Raw genomic sequence first — 23,693 nt, forward strand, 5'->3', positions numbered from 1 at the left:
CAAGCTGTTTAGTATCTAAGAAAATTATTTATGTCCAGGAAGATATTTCAGGTTGATAATTGCAAGTTAGAATAGAATACAATAGAAATAGAAATGAATTGCAAGTTAGGTACAGAACTTTGGACTCAGCAAGGTAGGCTACATAGCAGAGCACTTTCCTCAAGGCTGCCAACTACAGATGGACTAGACGTCGTGAATGTGATTATTACCTGATGGTTTTCATGTTTGTTCTTATTGCATAATATGTTTATTGTTATTAGAGACTTTTATTGGCTAAAGGGGGGAGATATAGGGATAATCTTTTGTGCTCTGTGTAAAAACTATCCTTATATTATTTAAATACTGATTTCTGTGCCAGCAGAGATCTCGTTACAGGCTGGACTTTTTTGTCATTATTGTCAATAATTGTCATTATTGTGAAGCATATCCCGCCTTAGTGTTTTGTGAACATTATTGGCCATCACCTTCTGATTGGTCAAATAAAGAGCTGACTGGGCTGGAGAGTTAAGGTGGAAGTTCCAGGCTGCAGAAGCAGGTCCCAGGACAAAACTAAGGTAGACAGGTAATAGGTTATGTGGTGGTACATAGGCCATGCCAGGATTGTCAGGTGAGAACAGCTTAGAATCTGCCTGGCTAAAGTGCTCAAAGCTCATATATATATATATTCTCCATATCCTTAAAGTCTCCATGCCCTTAATTGGGAGCTAGCTCAGGCATAGAAAGGCCAAGCTGCTACAGAGAATTGCTTGCTCACTCAGCCTAACCTGACAGTAAACCAGGAGCACCAAGGCCTGCCTTCATGTACACGTGTAGCATGAACTCATACAGCCTAGTCACACATGTACCTACTTGTGCATCTATGCATGTGCACCTGTACATGGATATGTGCTCAGATAGGGATGTTCTGTACATTTGACCATGCGTGAACCCACTCATGCTCATCATGTGCACATACAACTAGATAATACAAGAAAGTCATTTTTTTCATCCTCCTCTAACGTCTCTAATCTGACTTTAGGCACCATTAGCTTTGCTTGGGCTATTGGTCATGGTGGAGTGAATTCGGAGCACAGCCTGAGGGCAGGTCCCAGGTCTGTACTTGGTAGTGTGAAGGATGAACTAGCATGGTTGGGGCTGGAGGTGTGGGCTCAATGGAGCTTTGGCTTGTTAGTGGTTCCCGGGTCCCTTCTTTGTGCCAGAGAGTTCATTACACGTTCTCCTAACAAAGCTGAGGGATGGGCATTTCTTGTCCTTAATTCTTAGGTGAGATTAAGAGATTCATTAGGACGAGGCCTCTGGCACCTCTTCCATTGCAGCTGGTTCTGTGGCCTGATCTACCACGACTTTATCCACCCCTGCATGGTCCCTATCCCTCGCCTTCCGCTCTGTGGGTCTCCTCGCCTTCCGCTCTGTGGGTCTCCTCGCCTTCCGCTCTGTGGGTCTCCTCGCCTTCCGCTCTGTGGGTCTCCTCGCCTTCCGCTCTGTGGGTCCCCTCGCCTTCCGCTCTGTGGGTCCCCTCGCCTTCCGCTCTGTGGGTCCCCTCGCCTTCCGCTCTGTGGGTCCCCTCGCCTTCCGCTCTGTGGGTCCCCTCGCCTTCCGCTCTGTGGGTCCCCTCGCCTTCCGCTCTGTGGGTCCCCTCGCCTTCCGCTCTGTGGGTCCCCTCGCCTTCCGCTCTGTGGGTCCCCTCGCCTTCCGCTCTGTGGGTCCCCTCGCCTTCCGCTCTGTGGGTCCCCTCGCCTTCCGCTCTGTGGGTCTCCTCGCCTTCCGCTCTGTGGGTCCCCTCGCCTTCCGCTCTGTGGGTCTCCTTGCCACTCCTACATCCTTGTCCCACTCTTCTTCAAGCCTAACTCTGTCTCTTCACCTTAGCCTCTGTTTATGTCCTTGGACTCTGGCCTTTTCCCCGCCCCTTTGCTATAAGACATGATAAACATATATTTGGTCTTGTTCCCAGTACTTGGCACACAACAATCACCGTTCTTGAACTCTATGGTGACAAGTGTCTTTTGGATGCTAGTGAGAGGGTCATCTGGGCCTTGAGCTCTTGAAAGCTTGTCAGAAAAGACTGAGCCTTTTTTAGGTTAGTCTCAACTCGACCTTTGAGGACAGAGGAAAAGCTGGGAACTGAGTTGATCACTGAAGCCAGGTGGTTTACTTGTCCACTTCAGAAAGGCCTCAAACCACTCCTGAGTGAGGCTATTGGGTTCCTACCTCCCAATGCCTGTCTAAGTACCCTGTCAGATCCTAAAAGGCAGAAAGCCCTGGGTATGAAGCCAGGTTCACTTGCAGCACTTGAGTCTTGGTGATAGGGGCTATACCTCTGAGGGACTGGATGAGTAGTGTGCTGGGGCCTCTCTTGTGATAAATCACCTTTGGGCTGCACGAAACATGGCCACATGACTCCCACTGAAGACGTTTTTGTTTAGTGTGAGACATCCCTGCTGCTGTGGAAGAAGAGGGACATTTGGAGGTCAGAATTTCTAGGTTAGTAGTGACGACATTGAAGGCCTGGGCTGCAGAGGGACTATAAGAACTGAAGGCAGGGAAGCACCATGGCAGCCCTTATCAGGCCAAGGGCTCTTCTCTGTCTTGCTTGCCCCACCCATGCTGGTGGCCTGTGAGCGGTGGGCAGGAAGCCCATGGGAGTGGCCTTTGCTTACCAGGGAGCCCCTCCGCTACTGAGGACAGTGACAGATGTGGGCCATACTTCCTGGTTATGTCTGGTCCAGGGCTGTGGTGATAAGGATTTGTCCCAGCTCAGGTCACCAGCTGGGACAAACTTCACATGCCAGAAGGAGGTCCTTTGGGATCTCCAGGAGTCTCTGTGTTCCACATTAGGCACATGTGAACACATGTATGTGTTTGGTGCATGCATGTGTTCAGTTGAGTGTGTGTACATGTTCAGTAGGTGCCTGTATCCATGTCGTTGCATGTGCTGTGTGTACATGTGCCTTGATCCATTATATAAAATGTGTCTCCCTGGGTTTGTGGCCACAAAGGAACCCCATCTTTGCAAATTGTCATGACAGTTTCTCTATCTTCCCATTAAATTCTAGTTTCATTTCCATTTCTATCCACTGAGGTTTAAATACCATAGCAGGACTAGGCCCTCATCAAAGTGGCAAGTGGGTCTGTGAGGGGAGCTAGCGCCCTGAGGACTCAGCCTCTCTGTACTTCCTCCAGGAAGCTTTGGCTGCACAGCATGGAGGATGTTGCGGACAGACGGGCTGGTTGCTGAGATTCAGGTAAGCTGGGGACGTACCTGGAGTAGGGACTGTGGAGAGGAATGCACGTAGCCTCACCTGGATCTTTTTGATTCTCCTGTGCATCTGCAGACAGGCATATCACATATCACATGTGTACCAAATGCTCTTCTGACTCTGGACAGAAGGTATTTTATTTGCAGTTTCCTTTGTCACTGTAGCAGCGGTAGTGGTGGCTGATGTTTTTATTTGTAACTGTTATTTTAATGGAGAAAGAGATGTGCTTTTCTGTCAGAAAGACTCACTGCCCACTTAGTTCTTTGTAACCTGTGGTATTGTAGAGGATGGGGGGGACAAAATATACTTTAGCTTGGCTCTAAGTTGCTTAAGAAAATAATGACTTCGCCGGGCCTGGTGGCGCACGCCTTTAATCCCAGCACTTGGGAAGCAGAGGCAGGTGGAGCGCTGTGAGTTCTAAGCCAGCCTGGTCTACAAAGCAAGTCCAGGACAGCTAAGGCTACACAGAGAAACCTTGTCTGGGGGGCGGGGGAGAAAGAAAAAAGAAAATAGTGACTTTGTTGACGCGTTGCTGAACAGCTTCTCTTGGGGCTTTCATTATTTAAAATTTTTTTTATTGATTCTTTGTGAGTTTTACATCATGCACTTCAACCCCACCCATTTCCCTGTTCCTTTGTATCTACCCTCCATGCTTGCAAGCTCCCCCTGAAAACAAAAATAAAAAACAAAAAACAAAATGTAATACATATCTTGTCATGGAAGCTGTAGTGTGTCACAGTGTGTCCCACAGCACACCCTTTTGTCTACACATCTTTACTTGCAAATGTTCATTGCAATGAGTCGTTGGCATCTGCTAACACCATCAATGCTGGACCCACACTCCTCTCGGACATCCTACTGCTGCCCTTTGTCATGGAGATGCTGCTGCTTTGAACCTGCAGGACCAGCCCTTCCCCACACACCAGTAGTTCACAGATGAGGTAGATGTTGTGGTGGACCCACACAGCACCCTGGACCGACAGCCGGGTCGGTCAGCTCTCCAGCACCCATACCTCCAGGGCTAGCTCATCCAGCACTTCAGCCAGCAGGGACAGCTCCCCTACTCTATGACCTCAGGCTGGCTTGCACCCACACCACCAGAGCCAGCTTCGCTGTGCTGCCCAGTTGAGGTACAGGTTCTGCTCTTCCAAGTTCTACAGCCAGTGAAGGGCTCTGTTGTTTTGCCTGTGATTGTCTGATTGTCTCTCAGCTCTACCTTGACAGGCCACAGCTCCCAGCACATCTGTGCCAGGTTTGGATGTATTTGGGACATGTTTGTGTCCTATATGCATGGTTTTATAGATGAGCACAATATTTTGTTTGGTTTGGTTTTGGTTTTGGTTTTGGTTTTGTTTGTTTGTTTTTGAGACAGGATCTCTCTGTGTAGCCTTGGCTGTCCTGGACTCACTTTGTAGACCAGGCTGGCCTTGAACTCACAGCGATCTGCCTGCCTCTGCCTCCCAAGTGCTGGGATTAAAGGCGTGCGCCATCGCCACCCCCACCCCCCTGGCCAAGCACAATATTTTGTTTGTTCTTAAAAGAAAAATAAAAACAACAAAATGTACTAACTCTGCATGATTTGGGCCCCATGTGGCTTTGAACAGATGGAGGGTTATCTTCATTCCAGGCCAGGCTCAAAGAACAGGTACTGAAGTTTTCCTACTGGGAAGGCCTGATGGATGGGCAGTGAATGTCTCTGAAATGCAGAAGCTGAAAGTGCCTCATCATAACTGGGCCAGTTTTTCCTGCCTCTCTTGTTGTGCCAGCCAAGGGATGAAGTCAGAGACCCAACACGTAGGAGAGGAAGAACAGGCCGGGGGCAATATGTGGCAAGGAGGTCGTTAGCAGGGGTCTGGCAGAGGGAGGGAGGATGGGCAGAGGGACGTAGGAGGCTCGGGCCTGATCGTGACAGGGTCTGACTCCCTGAGACAGAACCATCATTCCTCCCTCGGGCGTGGGAAGCAGAGATCAGCTGAGAGGAGCAGACAGAAGAGCTATAGCTCTGGTGCTTGGAGCTGAACCCAGCCTAGTCTGCAGAGGGTTCCTCGTGGCCCTGGGTGCTGCACATCCCCACTCTTCTACCTCTGCACACTGGGGTGTTTGAAGATCATCTTCTTAGAAGGTCTGTCCAAACAACATGGACTCCTTTGCTGGTTCTAATCTTTCTCCACCTGGATGTCTAAGTAACCTCACATGTGTTACGTCCAAAGCGGAGCAAACCCCCCCCCCCCAAAGTAAACCCCTCAGTCTTCCTGGCTAATTTATGTCTTTCTCAACTGGGCTCTTCTTCTGAGCCTCACATCCATCCTTCATTTCCTAAGGCTCCAAATCTACAGTACATTCTAAGTCCCTGATTCGTCAGGCCCCCAGCCCTATACCATTCCCTGAGCATCTTACCTGGCTTAGACTCTTGTGAAGCCTCCCAGTGTCTTGCTGCCATTTTCCCTGCCCACCAAGTAGCCAAAGAATTAGTTTAAAAAGAAACTTGGGTCATGACAGTCTTCCTTTGTTTCATTTTTAAAGAAACCCATAGTCTTTATCACACCAGGAGGCCTTTAATGGGGGCCCCTGCTGACTCTTTGGCACCTTGTCCTTCAGCCTCACTCAGTAAGGAACCTCTCCTTCTAGGCCTGACCATTTTGTTCACTCACTAGAAAGCACTCCCTGTAGGGTTATGCAAGCCCAGCCTTCTCACAAAATGAAGGTGCCCAAGAAAATAAGATCACATTTTATCTTCTCACTTCTTGGCACACAATGAACAAACACCAAAGACTCAGTAAGAGTAGCTACCTGATCTACAAAGCAAAGAGTGGCTACCTGGTCCAGAAAGCGAGTCCAGGACAGCCAAGGCTAACACAGAGAGACCCTGTCTCAAAAACAAAAAAAGAAACAAAAGAGTGGCTGGGATGTCAGTAGGATATTGATGTACCCAGAATCAAAAGCCTGTGTTCCAACTGAGGGGTCTGTCCTGAGATCATAGTATCTTGACAGATCCCTCACCCAGGCTCATCTCTGTTCTGCTGCCTGCAGGAATCATATCTTCACATGCAGCCCCCCTCCAGACCCCTCACAGACTCCATTTTCTTCCCTTCCATCTCCTAGTAAATCCATCAATAAAGCCTGTCTCAGAGGATCTTGGGTTAGGTTTTCCAAACGGGTCTCATTTATCAGGCCTTGGCGAAGCAAGAGCCAAACTTTAGACTTAGTTCAGGAAGAATCTTCGTGTTGTACCCCTTTCTTGTGTGTTAGTGTTGGTAATATCACTATCTATAGCCATACATGCTGAAGGGAGACATGATCAGGCAGCACCAACTCTGCCATCGTGTACCTCCCTAGGAATATGTGTGTCTTTTCCTCTGGCTGCCCCACTTGTCTCCTTGTGACATACTCAGTCTGCAGGATCTTAGCGGGCAGGCAGGTCTGTATTCTTGTCTCTGCTCTGATCTAAAAGACCTGAAAATCCCAGTGTGACAGATCTTTGTTTAGCACAAATAGTGCCATTAGATCCCAGCACAGTCAGGTGTGTCACCATTTTGTAATGTGTGCTTTGGGATCTTCTATGTCATTGTGCCCAAGAGCTTGTTTTTCCTGCTATGTGCCTGGTACGGGTGAGGGGAAGAGTGTGTAGGCTTAAGGCTATTGTGTGATTCAAATGCTGATTTCTGTGCCCCTCCCTTATCTGGTTGCAATCCTGTTCTGAGAATTTCCTGACTCAAAGTTGTATAAACTCTGCTCCCCATTCCCTAATATGCTAATAAAGCATCTTACAATCACTGAGCAGGGGAGAGAATAGGGCGGGACTTCCTGCCAGCCAGGGGAGGAGGAGCCAGAGGAGGAAGGAGGGGATTCAGCCACAGGGAGGTGTCCTGGAGAGACCAGGAGAGGGAGCTCAGCAAGGGGAGTCACAAAGTGCGCACATCTTTGGGATTTACGCTGAGAGGAAGCCAGATTAATTTAGAGGATTAAGAATAGAATTAATACTGCTCAGGATTGTGTTGTGAAGCTTATTAAAATACTATCACAGAGTCTCAATTGTTTTGGTGATATCTGGGTAACAGAGAAACTAAGAGAAACAAACACAATTATATAAAAACAACCCTAACAGGAGCAGGTGTCCCAGGAATATGGTTCCTGACTCAACTGTTTACTTCCCAGGAGCTCTTGCTTCCCCGGGATTACAGTTCCAGGGGGCAAGCATCTTGAGGATATTTGGTAGGTTCTCAGAATCTCCCAGCCAGAAGTCTCTCTATAAACACTCTGTGTCTAGTTTCCTCTCTCAGAGCACCAAACATAGCTGCTCAGAAAGGTCAAATCTTTTCCCCCCAAAACAAAAACAAAAACAAAAAATTAAAAAAAAAACCACAGCTGGATAAACAATCCACACCTAACACAACAACCAAACAAAAGAAAAATTTAAGTTGCAGTTACACTGGTAGCTGTGAGTCGGAGCTCAGTCTTGCTCTTCATTCTGCTGGTACCAGTGATTGTGCAGAGGAACTGACACAAACTATAACTTCTTCAGCCACATAGCAGTAACCTTTTCAGAATTTGTTTAATGTGAAAAAAAAACTTTCCTTTCAAAAAAATAAACACACTTTTTGAAGGACCCTGAAGGTGCTCCAATGATCCTAGACAAAGAACCCCCTTTCTAGAATATTCAAAAATCATACCTTCACGTTGGAACTTCAAGTCAAAGTCTGGACAGTCCCAGAAGACTGAACACAGAAAGGAGAGATAATAAGCCGGGAGTACCCTTGTGTTGAGAGAAATTCATCTGTGGCCGGGCAGAACCAGATTACTGTAGGTGGGCTACTTCTAACACAAGTCTGCTTTCTGGAACTTTCTTTACCTCTTTCCTCGATGCCAGCCTGTCCACTCTGAATTCTCATTTTACTGTTTATATAGGGCAGATTCCGTTGTTTATAACTTGGCTATTTCTGAAATAGTAATGAATAAAGGCAATGAGGTACTAGGGTGTGGGCAGATCTGAGTGGAGCGTGGCACTGTCTCCTATGGGGTTCCTTACAGGATGTTTGCATTGTGATGTTTATTCTAAGTATCTCCTGTCTCAAGTTTGTGTAAACATGCCACCATTTGTTCTCTGTGTTGCCAATAAAAGCCAACTAGCCAATACTGAGCAATAGAGAATAGGGTGGGACAGCACCGGCCAGTGAGGGGAGGAGAAAGAGCAGGATGGACAGGATGGATGCACACGCAGAGGACCAGGTAGCACCAGGAGGAAAGAGCTGGACCTAGGAGATGAATGAAAAGCAAGTATAGTGTGGGAAGTCTGAGTGGGAGGGAGCTGTTCCAGCCTGGAGGGTTAGGATGGAGCAATTATTGTGCATCATTGGTCTCCAGGCTAATTCAATAGATCCTGGTCTCTCTGCATGGTTATGTGGGTATAAAGCTGGATAAAGAGTAACTGCTCATTTGTTAAAAAAATAATAATAAATCAGTATTAAATATTAATAATCATGCAACAAAGAACTGACCCCTGTCCCTACCAGATGGCCACAGATAGTGACAAGGTGGCACAAATGCAGCTATGACAGCACCCCAGGGACCTATAGGACAGAGGTAAGTTCAGTTCACATGCCACACTTGCCCTGACCTGCCTGATGCCTCAGATGCTGATACAGAGGAGAGTGACCACGAAGATGCAGTCACCCAACTACTGTCAAGGTTGAACACTGAGTCTGAGCCTCTGTGAGATTTAAGGGGAGGTAAACACACACTTTACAGAAAGTCTTGTTAAGGGCATGAGATTTGGAGGAATACATGAATGACTCTAGTTGTTTTCCTGTTTTAGCTACTCGATCCATGAAATGCAGATCAAAGGGTGGAGGAGGGAGCACCTGGTGTTGGAGAATAAGCTCCGTTTCTGATTATTATGTCCATGCAGCTAAGTCCAGTTAGGGGAGAAGTCTACTAGACCTATGTTTTATATATGCCTGTATGTTGCTAGGGAGAGGAGGCTCTGGTTAGCCAAACAGCTTGAAAATTGTTCAGGTAGCTTCAGTGATGCAGCTTTCATCCCAATTGTCATGGATGCTGAAGTGTACTTTCTGGTGATATAGCTACTCTAGAGTTGTCCATGCTCTTCCAAGTACCCCGCCCCTGACACACACACCAGTCATGCTCCTGTAAGTAATTCCTCGCTCATGCTCCTTTAAGTGGCCACATGGTGTCTTCTGTTCCTCAAGGCTCGTACTTTGCTTGTTCTACAATCTCTATTTCTTTTCTATGACACCGGGAATTAAACTGGAATCCCTCTTTAGCAAGTTCTGTCTTTCTAGTCTGGCTATAGCATATAAGTACATTTTTCCCTTTAAAAAAGAGATCTTTTAAAAATGAAACAAATGGGAAAAAAGTCTTAAAGCTTTCTTCTTAATTTCTGCCCTAAATGACGTAGATATTATCTAATGTTTGGACTGTTGTACTTACTGTGTTCATTTTCTCTTCTGTACTGATTGACTTTGGACATTACTGTTAGGTGTGTTTGCCTGAACATCACTTTCATTCTATCTCTGACCTGGCAGAACAGATCAACAGTTAGTCCATGTATTATTAGCATTTTTCCAGCTGAATTTTTTTTGTGTGGTGCTGAGGATTAAGTCCTGGATCTTGTACACATTAGGCAAACAATACAACACTGAGCCACAGCCCAATTCTTCAGGGTCAATATTTTTTTTTTTGAGACAAGGTCCTGCTACATTGTCCAGACTGGTCTTGAACTTACAATATCTATGTTCCAATCTCCTGAAGAGTTAGGGCTACTAGTGCAGACTGGTCCATGTGGCTTCAGCTGCAATTGTTGACCAACTGCTGACATGTGGCAAAATGGCTGTGGTAACCCACAGGACACCTCAGCCTGCAGTTACGGCAACAAAAGCAACAGAAATATGCAGCAGATAGCTTGGCCTGTAGGAACTGGGCTGTTAACAGAATCTCTCTGAGAGAAGTTCACAAGACCGTCCCCTGAATCTCCCCTGGTATTCCAACCCCCATTCTACCCTTTCCTCGTGTAAGGTAGGCAAGGGCTGACTTTATGACTGAAGGTGCAGCTGTCTGTGGGTGCCCCTGCTCCTGTAAGTAATCCTAATACTCATTGATCTGATAAAAGGGAGGGGGGGGCAGACTCATTTATCTGTTTAGGCCTTTCCTTTATGGGGCTTAATAAACATTGGAAATTCACACAGTTACATACCACAGTTCCAGGATGGGCACAGTAACTCAGCAAATGACCAAAGACTCTATCTTCTGCTGTGGTGAAAGCAATTGGTTCTGTTTCACAGAACCCTGCAAAGCACACAAAGATACAACAAATTTAGGGGAAACTTTGTTGAGTGATCTTAACCAACTTCCATTAAACGTTATCTTGTTGCAGGCTTTTTAACTTGGTTATAAACTGTCTTGGTAAAATTTTGTTTAGTTTGGGAACGGTGTAAACATTAGATAAGTTTATAATTAGTATAAGCAGACTTTCCTCTAAGAAACTCCTACTTTCCTTTGGTTGGCATTTAAGTTTGTTAACAAAACTAGATACAATTCTCACTCTGGCAGTCTAGTAGGGAAGAGAAGCTAACGCATGACAAGTAAGTGTGAAGTTGTCCCAGCCACTAAGCCACCAAACTGGAAGGGTTCCGCTTAGGCTCCTACTGAGGGCTTTGGTAAGTACAGGGATGGAGGGGTGGAGAATGGTACTAACCCCCACCCTGGAACACACCCGGACGGGCGGGCGGGAAGATCGCCTTGGACACGCGCTCCCAACCGTTGCCTCCAGCATCCGGGAACCTGAGCACCAACGGTCCCCGGGGTCCTGGACCGTTGAGGTGAAAGCAGCTCCGCAGTAGCTTTTGTGAACAGCCATAGGCGACATGATCTCCTCCAAGGTGGTGCCCAGAGAGGCGGTGCAGCGGGAGGCCATCTCGGAAGGCCGGCTGGAGGCGATGCCACCTGCCGAGGCGGGCCATCGCTGGACCACCGGGCCGCCTCTGGAGCGCTTGCCGCCGCTGGGTCAGGAGGCCCCTCCGCCACGTCGCTGCCACACCGACTGCTTGGAGGCGCCGCTGTCCCGCCACTTCCAGCGCCTCGGCGCCGCGGTGGGCACGCACCCCTGGCTGTTCCTGCTCGGGCCTGCGCTGCTGACGGCCGCGCTGGGCACCGGCCTCATCTTCCTACCCAAGGAAAAAGAGAACTTGGAGGAGCAGTACACACCAATTGGCAGCCCGGCCAAGGCCGAGCGTCGCTTCGTGCAGGGCCACTTCAGCACTAACGACACCTACCGCTTCTCCGCCTCCAGGACCAGCTCTGAAGCCAACTTCGCGTCCATCTTGGTGGTGTCCAACGCCGACTCACTGCTGGAGCAGGAAGTATTCGAGGAGGTGAGCAAGCTGGACCAAGCGGTGCAGGCGCTGAAGGTAGTCTTCGAAAACGGAACACAGATTCGGTACACAGAAGTGTGCGCGAAGTACAAGACGCTGTGCGTGCCACCGAACCCTCTGCTGTATACTTGGCAAATTAACTCGTCTTCGGTGGACCTGTCGAACATCACTTTTCCCATCCACAACTTGTCCAGCCACCTCATCTACTTGGCGGGCTTCTTTGGAGGAAACGTCTTGGGTCAAGCGATGGAAAGAAGTCAACAACTTTTGGAGTCCCGAGCAATGAGGCTGCTGTACTACCTCAAAACCGAGGACCCCGAGGACAGTGAGCGTAGCAAGGCATGGCTGACTCACTTTCTTGACCATTTTAACGACATGAAGAGCGATCTGGCTCTAAAAACGATAAAGGTACTCTGGAGGTTGGGGTTTGCAAGGGAGGCCAATAAAGGTGGGGGGTTTGGAGACGAAGTGGGCCTTGAACTATAAAGCAGGGTGTGCTCTACTGCGCTTAGAGTGAAAACCCATTGCAACTTGGACTGATGACGCTATAGGTCATAAAGCATGGGCACTATTCTGGTCTATACACAAATCCTGTATCAGTCCATTTACTACAGAGGCTGGTTTTCACAGTTGGTGGTGACTTGGTGTGGGGTTTGGTATTCTAATTAAGTCACTTAAAATTATTTCTTTTAGTGAGCCTTCTCTTGTTCCTAGGAGTCACCAAAGCCTGTTTGTGCCAAGTGGAATTAAAAATTTCAAGTTCTGTTATGCTATTTTAGAAGACAACTAGGTCAGCCTTTTTTAGGGCTGTTATAGATAAGGCTTAGTGTTGAAGTACATGTTGTCTGATAACTTTCTGAGCCAGCAATTCCACTATATAACCCTAGTGAAAGTGGATGCTTATTGGAAAGCCAAGTGTTTCATAAAGTGCTACTAATGCAATTAAAATATGAAAAGATAGCAATCTGTGACCAGAGAGGTGGCTCAGAGGTTAAGTGCGCTGGCTGCTCTTTCAGAGGTCCTGAGTTGAATTCCCAGCAACCGCATGGTGACTCACAAACATCTAAGATGTAATCTGGTGTCCTCTTCTGGCCTACAGATGTACATGCAGGCAGAGCACTGTATACATAATAAATAAATCTTTTTTTTTTAATTTTTTAAAAAAGATGGCAATCTAATAAGATCTGGAAAATACCACAATTTTCCACAGTTGTTAATGAGGATAAGGTTTCATAGTTGTACATAAAACTCAGTTTTGGTTTGTTTAGACTTACGGCTAGGTTTTTCACTTGATCTTAGCCAAAAAGGAAGAGAAATGATTAAACTTTACATTTTGAAGGAAACTTTGGAAAGTACATTGCAGATTTTATATGAAGAAGCCAATCTTTCACATTTTACAGTGTGCCCATCAACAAGCTGATGTGTCCAGTAGTGTTTGTTACTTTTGACAGACTCTGGACTGTGAATTTATTTTCTGGGCATGCTTTTTGTTTCAGGTGGTCTACTTTACATCCCTTTCCAGACAGTTGGAGTTTGAGGCAACCTCCAAGACTGTGATCCCTCTGTTCCACTTGGCCTATATTTTAATCATATTGTTTTCAGTTGTATCATGCTTCAGGTAAAACTTTCACTAATTCTTACTCTTTAATATATTATGATAAAACATACATAGTTTAAAATATTGCATTTTAAGTGTTAATTATACCGTACTAGTTATCCATTACAACTATCTGCTTCCCAAGTTTTTCCCATCATTGTTAGCAGATGCTCTATTTTCATTACTCTCTAGACACCCAAGCTTCCTACCCCTGAAGGACCCTATTCTTTCTGCTCTGTAGGTTGCTTGGTCTAAGGCATGTTGTTGTAGAAAGCAGAACAGACTAAGACATTTGTCAGCTTTGGTTTTCTTTCCTAGTTTTACAGATTTAAAATTACTGACTTTTTTTTTAAGATTTGTATCTATTGCCGTATAATTGTTTTGTCATTTCATTCCCTAAGTTACAGTGTTGTATTAGTTACTTTTATGTCACTGTGATAGAAACCCTGACTAGAAGAAACTTAAGAAAGAGTTCATGTTGGCTTCTGTTTCTTGAGGGATACAGTTCACTATGAAGCATGGAGCTGACTGATCACATTTCATCCACACATAGGAAACAAAGACAACAGGAAATGGGGTGTGGCTGTGTTCCCTCAAAGCTGGTTCTCAGTGATGTACTATCTTTACCATAGTTTCCTCAAACCGTACCAAGTGCTGAGGGACCCGAGAACCAAGTATTCAAATACATAAGCCCACGGGGGACATTTCTCATCCAAACTAACCCTTCCTGTCCCCATAGGTTCATGGCCATTTTATGATGCAAAATGTGTTTAGTCTAACATGAAAGTTCCCACAGTAGTGACCAAACAAATGGCTTAGCAGTTGAGTACATGTTGCTCTTGCAGAATACCTGAGTTCAGTTCCTAGCACCCCACATGGTGGCCAACAACTGCCTGTAGACCCAGTTCTAGTTGGCCTGACCCTTCTTTCTCACCACCACAAATTTACAAGACATCATATACACATAAAAGTATAAATCTTTTTAAAAGTCCCAATAGTTTTAACTTTTAGCACTGTTCAAAAGTCCAAAGCCTCTTCTGAGACTCAAGTCAATTTCTTAACTCTGATTGCCTGTTTAAAAAAACAAACAAACATGATTTCTCTTATAAAATTGACCTGAATACACATTCCTCCCCTTAGGAGAGGCGTGGGTGCATAGTGTGGAAATATTAGAGGGAAGCAAGGTGGGAGCCAACATGGCAAACACGAAATGTCTCAGCTGGGACAGTCAGGAAGCTGGGACTTCAGGCTCAATGGCTTAGATACCTCTGCCATTCCTGCAGAGTCAGAGTCAGTCTCTCTCTCTCTCTCTCTCTCTCTCTCTCTCTCTCTCTCTCTCTCTCTCTCTCTCTCTCTCTTCCTGTATGCAGTTGTCCCTGATACATGTCAGTTTTGACACCTCCAATGTCTTGAGGCATCAACCACAATCTAGTCTTCACCTTCACAGCTTCACACATTGGCCTTTCATGGACTCTGACTGTGGCGCACATTGCTTGGCCTCGGTGGCTCTTTGCTACTGTGGAGGAAGAATCAATGACTTTCTCAGTCTTGCATTTTTCTTGTCTTCAAACTAGTACTATGTGGGCAATAGTGCAAAGTTCAGTTGTCAGTATGGGTCCAAACATGTTTGCTTAGTTTCTTTTTTCTAGTTGCTGGTTTGCTTGTTATTCTATCTCAAAAACTTTAGTTTTAGGTTTTATGTTTTTTAATCTAATCTTTTCTTTTAAATAATATTTCTTGTATATGGGTGTTTTGCTGCATGTATACCAACGTGCTTTATACATTCCTTGTGCCCAATGAGGACAGATTATGGGGGTGGATCACCTATGTGGGTGCCTGAAACCAAACCCTGGACCCTTGGAAGAGCAGCCAGTGCTCTTAATTGCTGAGACATTTCTCCATCCCCCTTTTAAGGAGTTTTTTGAGCTCTGAAAAGCTACTGAGCCCTTCACTATGAGTTTTCTTGAAGATTATTTTATGGCATTTTCCATTTTCCTTCATATTTACCTACACATTCATTAGGTGACATGGTTCCAGGCCTGTTTAATCTCCTGGAGCCCTGTTGATTATGCATTTTATACTGCCCCAAACCACGTTATTAACTGAAACATTTGTGGCTGTTTTCTTGGGAAAACAACACACACACACACACACACACACACACACACACACACACAATCTATTCACCCCAGAAAAGGAGCTCACAACAGACCAAAGTAATGATTGCAACAGAGATCAATGTGCTGAATGGTGGGTGTTTAAAAATGGGGTTACTAAAAGGAGTGTGGGTAAAGGGCACTTGCAGGAGCAGCTGCAGCATCAGAAAGCACAACTTACTATGTGTGATGACTCACAGAAGCCGCATCCATCAAGCTCTCTGCACAGCTGGGGAGACTGGGGGTCTTTCTGTGGCGTGGCTACCAGTCTGCTCTCCTAGCAGGTCTATGAGAATCTTGCAAGGTTTTGCTTTCCCAGAGTCTCTGGAGCTGCCTCCTCCTTCCTGGAAGGAGGACAGTGGAGAGATCTTTACCTGTTTGAATGTAATCTTTCCTTCTGTCATTGTCCTCACATCTAGAGCCCTGTTTTCTTTCCCCTGTGGTGTATTTGTAAGTATGGGTATCAGTCATTGTTCTGAAGTGATTTCTAGTAAGTAAAGTCTAAAACCCGGAGTGTATTGCCAAGAGTTAATGATGTACTACTGGGGACAGAGAGATGGTTTGAGAAAGAACGCACTCAGGTCCCAGTACTCACTGGGTGGTGTGTAGTAAAACCCTCTGCTGACTTCTGTGGGGCTAGGCATAAATGTTATGCACATACATATATGCAGGCAAAATGAACACGCACACAGAAGAAAAGAAATGTTAAAATGTAATAAGTGTGCTGCGGCCGGTGGGGTGGTAACGTGCAGTATCACAGACATGTATTTATCTTGCGTCCTGTGTCCTGACAAGGGCAAGGGCTGGTCATTCAAAATGTGTTGTGTTCCGGTTGCTTTCTTTCTTTTTTTCAAATTATCAACCTCTGTATAAAGCCTACATCATTAAGTAGATAAGAATCATGAAAATTATTTAAAACAGTGTTTCTATACTTTTAGTCACAGCACTCAGACTATTTCATGCTGTGGTTATGCCTGGCTGAAGTCAGGGTTGGGTGGACAGAGAGCTGGGTATGTGCTCCATTTCAAACACGGTTGCCCCTGGCTGTGGTTTGAGTCCTGACTCCTGTGTTGGGAACTTTGTTTTCAGTTTTGTGGTTTTAGGAGATATCTTTAAGAAGAGGATCTATGCAAAGTGACAGGTCACGGGGCGCTGACCTCAGAAGGCACTGGCATGGTTCTCATGGGACCCCCTGTTGTTTCCTGTAACAGAAAGTCGTTATGGCAACAGCAAGCCTGGAACCTAACTCTGTTTGCCAACATTTTCTGTTGCTTTCTCTTTCTCGTATGCGTTCCACCGTAATGACATGTACCATGTTATAACACAGTGACAGGAGACCTTTTAAAGATGCTGCCTCATCCTATTGGGCCTTCAGAATTGTGAACTAAGTAAATGCTTTTTATTTTATAAAGTGACCAGCCTTAAGTATTTTGCCATAACAACATAAGATGAACCAGGCTACCACCTACTACACTCTGTGTTTCATCCATGCCCTTCTGAAAATGAGAGTAGAGTTAATCATTTTTAGTGCTTAGCAAATTTCTATTCTGTCAGCGGGCTCGTGCTCAAATACGTAAGAATCACTCAAGAATGTTTACGGATTCCCAACCTTGTTGTCCCCTCTATTTTTTTGTGAGTTGTTAGTGTAATGGTGTCTGTTAGTTTAAGGTCTCCAGAAGACAGATGTGGAAATTATTAGCCCAGAGGCTTCTGCGTAGGTATCTAAGTCAACTACCAGCTGGTAAGATTTCAATATGGAAGCCACCATCACAAGTTATTTTTCCCCCCTCTAAATTTACAGATTAGACTGTGTAAGAAACAAAATGTGGGTTGCAGTCTGTGGAGTGTTTTCTGTTGCCATGTCCGTGGTGAGTGGCTTTGGCCTGATGCTGCACATCGGGGTCCCATTTGTGATCATAGTTGCAAATTCACCATTTCTTATTCTTGGTGAGTAAAACAAATTAGAGACTGAAGATATGTTGAGCGCATTAGGGAATGCATTTTGTTTATGTGGTTCAAACAACAGAAAGAACAAATTATCATCAGTTTAAAAACTATATGGGCACTAGTTCACATAGAAATCAAAATTGGAGTCCTTGAAAATACAAAAAAATTCTATCAAGTTATACACATTAATCAGAAGGAAAAAATGTTTTTTCCCTAGATTAACCAGTACTAGTGAGATCATTTTGGAATGTTGTGTGTAAATATTGTGTGAGCACTCCAAGATTCTGCTTTAGGAAAAGTATAAATGGTTTGCATTCCCCAAGCTTGTAGCAACTTTAAAAGGGAGAACTATAGACAAACAATTTCACTTTTATTATATTTATCTGGTAAATGTAATTGATAAGTAGAATAAATTGTTTATTTTGGTGTGTTTTAGAATAAGAAATTACAGAAAGCAACCTTATCCCATGTCAATATGGCATTTGTGAAATCAAATATATTAAAATATCAAAGCCATATTTAGCCTTTTAAAATCAACAAGTAAGATAAATTAAATGAAAAATGTTCATTACAAAATAAGATAATCCCCCCTGGCAATGGGGAAAGAGACACCTTGTTGTTGGTGTTGCTCTTTTATCAGTCAGGGTAGAGCAGATGGCAGTCCTTGTTTGTCCTAGCTTGATGCCTGGCCTGGTGTGCAAAGCTGACTTATGCCTAGAACACACAAAAATCAAATCAAAACCAAAAAACGAAAAAGAAAAAAAATCAACCCTGGTAGCAGGGGTGTGGATGAGCTGGCCCCAGGAGTGTGAGTGTGGAAGAACTGATCCTACCACAAGTCTGCTGTAGGGTGAGGTGATTCCCTCCTCAACCTCACCCCTACCCCTGGCAACCTGTGGCACTTGGGAAAGCTACTCACAGGGTCATAAGCATGGGATAGTTACCTCTGTCCCTTACCAGCTGCAGCACTTGGGAGAGCAGACCCTGAATATCACCTGAGCAGCACAATAGAGCTGGCCCTAGTGCCAAGGACACAGCTGAGCTAGTCCTGAGGGCAATAGCACAGGAGAGGTGGCCCTGCTGCTCATCTGCTGTGAGGTGGCACTAGCAGGGGTGGCAAAGAGGGAGGGATTGCTTTCCCGCTGGCCACCTGTGGTAGTTTGGAGAGCTGGCCTAGCATGAGTGGAAGAGCTAGCCCTGCTCCCTGCTCCTTGCCCCTTGCTCCCTTACTGGCTGTAGCACTTGGGAGAGTGGGCCCTGCACCTCACCAGGGCAACACAGTGGAGCACGCCCTGATAGCAAAGGCACGGATAAGCCAGCCCTGAGGGTGTGAGAGCAGGAGAGCGGACCCATGCCCTGGCAGGCTGCAGCATTTGGGGGAATAGGTCCTGTGCCTTAACAGAGCAGCACAGTGGAACAAGGGGATGAGAGCAGGAGAGCTGACCCTGCCTCTGCTGATGGCTGCATTGGGTGACCTTTCTGGAGCAGTGCTGGAGAACTCACCTCGGTGGTGCAGTAAGGAGGTCCAGCACCTGCCCAGCTCAGCTGCCACCCAGACCCAGATCCATCTGCAAATAGTTGGGACATGTGAAGGGGCCAGTCCTACTGATCCAAAGCTGCAGGCTCTCCATGACGCAGGGCAACAACAGGATAGCTGGGAGGAGGCCCTAAATGGATCCAGTATTGATGGTGTCACAGAAGCCAGAGAACTTGAACCAGATGACTCATTGCCATGAACGTTCACAAGTGAAGGTGTATGGACAAAACACCTCTCTCATCTCAGGACCAATGAAACACTGTGGCCGCCACGTGCTAAATGACAAATAGAGATGAGCAGGGACATTAGATTTGTGTGTGTGCCTGGGTGTGTTTGTATAGAGCAGGCACTATAGTACAGGCACTGGGTGGCCTTATACCTGTAAACACACTTGCCAATTTGCATTTCAAGTCACAGAATGTTTGCTAGATGTGTTTGTAGATTAGTTGAAATGACTCATGGGATCAAAGATAGATTGCTGACACTGCTTCCACTGGTGTGCAACTAGTGTGCAACTGGTGCCCTCATTTTATCATGAAGATGCCCTGGGTCAGCAGGAGAGAGCATGCAGTGCACAAGCACCATAGTCTGTACAGAGCTAAGATTTACTACAGAGGAAGAGTGACAGATTCTGTTACAAACTCAGAGACAGCCTAAGAAAACAGTGTTTAAGCAGAGATTCACAAGACAAGCAATAGAAAATGCTTGGTTATTTTAATGTTTAATAGGCATGACCAATATATTTGAATATGTGTTCTTTTGTTGCAGGTGTTGGGGTTGATGACATGTTTATCATGATTTCTGCCTGGCAGAAGACCAGCCTCAGGGACAGAACAAAACAACGGCTCTCCAGCTCATACTCAAAGGTGGCAGTGTCCATAACAATCACCACCATCACCAATGTCCTTGCTTTCTATACAGGAATCACCAGCTCTTTTAGATCTGTGCAGTATTTTTGCATCTATACAGGAACAACCCTGCTCTTTTGCTATTTTTATAGTATCACCTGTTTTGGAGCAATTATGGCTCTGGATGGTAAGAGAGAAATTGCATGCTTCCGCTGGCTGAAGAAGCCAGACCGAAAGTACTCCTCATTCAAAAAGTCCTGCTGCTTCCCGTTTGGTTCCTTCCCAGACGAGCATGGAGAAGACAAACACCCTATGAATCTGTTCTTTAGAGACTGCTTCGGCCCTTTCCTCACATCCAGCAAGGCCAAGCGCGTCGTGGTGCTGATATACATCCTGTACATCTCAAGCAGTGTGTACGGCTGCTTCCAAGTGCAGGAGGGCTTAGACCTTCGGAACCTGGCCAGTGACGACTCCTACATCAGACCCTATTTTAATGTTGAGGAAGATCATTTTTCGGATTATGGTCCGAGGGTTATGGTCATTGTTACGGAAAGTGTTAACTACTGGGATGATGACATAAGACAGAAACTGGACAAATGTATGATAAAATTTGAAGAAAATACGTTTGTAGATAGAAATCTCACAGAGTTTTGGTTGGCAGCATATATTCAATACATGAATAACATTGGAAAGGATATTAATGACAAAAATACGTTTATAGACAATATTGCAGGCTTTTTAAGATTTTCCCCCATTTTTACATATGATCTTAATGTTTCCTTATCAAATGAAATCACTTCTTCCCGAGGCTTTATCCAGGTTGTAGATGTTTCATCCTCAAGCAATAAGAAGAAAATGTTACTAGAGTTACGAGGCATAGCTGAAAATTGTGAAGTCCCCCTGATGGTGTATAACCAGGCATTCATATATTTTGATCAGTATGCTGCAATAATAGAAAACACTGTTCGAAACGTCATGATCGCATCATCAGCTATGCTCATCGTCTCCTTGTTGTTGATCCCTCACCCAGTGTGCTCCCTGTGGGTGACGTTTGCTATTGCATCTGTGATTGTGGGGGTGACAGGCTTCATGGCATTCTGGAATGTTAACCTTGACTCCATCTCCATGATTAATCTTGTTATTTGTATAGGGTTTTCTTTTGATTTTTCTGCACACATCTCTTATGCATTTGTTTCCAGTTCTGAGCCCTCAGTAAACAAAAAGTTAATTGAGGCGTTATATTTGCTAGGCTATCCAGTGCTGCAAAGTGCAATTTCAACAATCATAGGAGTGTGTGTTTTATCTGCAGCTAAAGCTTACATCTTCAGGACATTTTTTAAAATTATGTTTCTTGTTATGTTTTTTGGGGCTGCTCATGGCCTAGTTTTTATTCCAGTATTCTTAACTTTTTTCTGAAAGTGTATTTGAATGCACAGTAATAATCCTAACTAGTTATATAATTCCTGATGGCCTGAATCCAGTCTGATTACAAAATGCACTAATTAAGATTTAGTCAATAGAAAAAGAGATGGAATTAGAAAATAAAAAGATAAATTAGAAGATTATAAGATAAAAAGAACCAGGCATAGGGGTGAGTGGGAAGGGAGGGTAAAGTGGGACATAAAGTACATTGTATACATGTATGAAAATGTCTCATTGAAACCCATTAGTTTGTCCAATTAGTATACACTAATAAAATAGAAATTATTAATATGAAACTGAAACAGATATAAAGTGTTAAAAATAGTGAATCTACTTTAAAGACAGTTCCTGATTTGGAAGTCCCATATTACATTGTTCTTTACTGTATTCTGAGAAAAATTAAAATTTCTTTACCAAATTAAGGAAAGTGTTATCCTCATAGTATTGTTTATAATAAGTCTTAGTTTTTTTTTTTTTAAGTGCTACAATAAAGACCATGGTCAACATCAACTTTGGAAGGAAAGAGTTTATTTCAGTTTATAGCTTACAGTATAGCACGAATGGAAGTCATGTGGCATGATTTATTTTGTGTGCCTGTCTCTTTAAAAGACCCGATGCTCTTCAGGGTCTGTTGCCTTTTGGAATTCTTGGAACAGAAGAGGATATTTTAAAAATCGAGCAGAGGCTGATAGAAGGGTAGGAGGTTCCAGGAGACAGAAGCGTCAGGGCAGAGAAGACAACTGGGGACAAGAAGCCGAGCTGAGCCAGGGATGGTATTGTTAGGAGGCAGTTAGGATAAGAACCCATGAAGAGCCCACAGAAAGTAGCTAAGAGGAAAAATAAAGCTGCAGTTGGTGCCCAATGTGGGGCAGGCTGTTTGTAGGGGGAAAACATTACAAATGCCACCAGTGTGACTAGGCAGAGTGGGAGGCATGGTTTCAAATACAATAGAGCAAAAGTCAGGAGAAGGATGGGTAATACTTTGTTTCAGAAAGCTGACATGGAATTTGCTGAGGCTGTTGTTAGGACATGCTTCCCATGGTTTGCAGTGGCACTTTTGTTTGTTCTCTTTTTTCTCATTTTGGGATATTTTGTTTATGGAGCACTGGGTGAGCAACTGGGGAAAGTGCTGATAGAATTAGAGAAGCTTGGGAATCGAAAAATGGAAGAAAAACATCAAGAAATAGGAGAATAAATGGGTTCGTTCCAATGACTAAGCCAGAGAGGGGGTTTCCTCCAGGCTGAAAGAGGAGCAGGAATGGTGTCAAGTCAAAGAAATGGAAAAGCGGGAGCATGGTCAGACAAGACAGCCCTTTTCAGGAGACAGGGCTAAATCCACAGCACTGCATGAGGACAGGCAGACCTGGGTCACAAAACCAACAGCATTCCCAGCAAGTTATACAGCATGTGCCTGCTAATGCGGATAATCCACAAGGTTATGATGAAATAGGATGGCATCCTATAGAAATTACAGACCTAAGGCATTTTAAGAGGCAGTGATGTCTTATGGTATACACTCATCACCCTATGTGAAATAAACTCTAAATAATTGGGCTACTCAAAATAGGCTTATTCCTCAAGACTAGGGGATGGTCTTCAAATGCAATGGTGGTCATGGTAGTGGGAAGAAGCCAGGGATTTAGAACAGTGCAATAGTGTGAGGGGAATTAATATAGTGAGGGACTAGTTGATAGGCAAAGTCACTAAGCTGATATACAGGATCAGGTTCTGACCAGTCCAGCTGGTCGAGTTATTGGGGGGCCGAGGGGGGGTCGCAACCTGTGGATAAAGAAATGGGCGAGAGAGACGCAGGGCTCAGGGAAACCGTAGCTTGTCAAGAGCCGTTTATTGGAGGTAAGGGCAGGCTTTTTAAAACCTGCTTTAGGGAGGGCGGAGGTAAGCGAGGAGGGTAAATGGAAAAGTACAGAATCTTCTGGGGTTGAGCCCCGGGAACATCTGCAGGGGGAGGGGTTTTCCTGGTTGAGGCAAAGCAGGATGTCTCTGTGGTTATCTCAGGATCGGACTGCTCTCTTCTCAGGGCTAAGCCGGATGCCTTGCATGCCTAATGAGTGGCCCAGCAGGATGTTTGCTGCAGATGCTGAATGGGTGGGGGTCGGCCACGGGCCGTTTGGTCCCTGGCAAGGTTCAACTTGAAGACACCATTTAGGCTCAGTTTCCTTAACATTTACACTTTATTATGAACTTACTAAGTGAATGTACCCCCTTACAACCCGACTACCCTAAACAGGAGGGAAAGGAGATTAAGGAAGACAAGAGTGCAACCTTCTGGGCATCAGTTCCTGGGAACGATTCTCCTGGTGTAGTGAGCAGGATTTCAGCAGACCAGCAATTCCACCAAAGTTGCTGCTGGAACCTGGAGCAACTGGAACCCAGAGCCTTGAAGCCTTCCCTGGAGCTGTTCTCTCTAGGAGCACCTTGAAGTGGAGCGGTGAACAGCCAAACAATACCAAGACCCAAAAAAGCCCAGCCTCCTATTTTGGGCTCCTATATATGTCTCATCTCAGAGAGTCTGTAGGAGGAT

General features: G+C 45.2%; 1 protein-coding gene across 3 annotated transcripts; it reads left to right on the top strand.

The window, feature by feature from the left end:
* Nucleotides 1-3,198: 3,198 nt before the first annotated feature.
* Nucleotides 3,199-21,661, top strand: PTCHD3 (patched domain containing 3). 3 transcript variants are annotated; one of them, XM_084748187.1, is made up of 5 exons: nucleotides 3,199-3,242; nucleotides 3,333-12,052; nucleotides 13,141-13,262; nucleotides 17,199-17,344; nucleotides 19,650-21,661. In XM_084748187.1, exons 2-5 carry the CDS (start codon nucleotides 11,138-11,140, stop codon nucleotides 21,143-21,145), a joined length of 2,679 nt encoding a protein of 892 aa, XP_084604313.1. In that variant the 5' UTR covers nucleotides 3,199-3,242; nucleotides 3,333-11,137; the 3' UTR covers nucleotides 21,146-21,661. The 3 variants fall into 3 exon arrangements, with proteins under 3 accessions (XP_084604313.1, XP_084604315.1, XP_084604314.1); XM_084748189.1 differs by having other exon boundaries at nucleotides 3,220-3,242; nucleotides 10,824-12,052; XM_084748188.1 differs by lacking the exon at nucleotides 3,199-3,242 and having other exon boundaries at nucleotides 3,274-12,052.
* The last annotated feature ends 2,032 nt before the right edge of the window (nucleotides 21,662-23,693 follow it).

Source organism: Acomys minous (genome assembly GCF_964271855.1).
Source record: "Acomys minous genome assembly, chromosome: 12".
Lineage (NCBI taxonomy): Eukaryota > Metazoa > Chordata > Mammalia > Rodentia > Muridae > Acomys > Acomys minous.

Coding starts and splice junctions, on each gene's coding strand:
- PTCHD3 (XM_084748187.1), top strand. CDS start 11,138: ATGATCTCCTCCAAGGTGGTGCCCAGAGAGGCGGTGCAGCGGGAGGCC. Junction 13,263..17,198: donor TCAGTTGTATCATGCTTCAG/GTAAAACTTTCA, acceptor CTAAATTTACAG/ATTAGACTGTGTAAGAAACA. Junction 17,345..19,649: donor TTCACCATTTCTTATTCTTG/GTGAGTAAAACA, acceptor CTTTTGTTGCAG/GTGTTGGGGTTGATGACATG.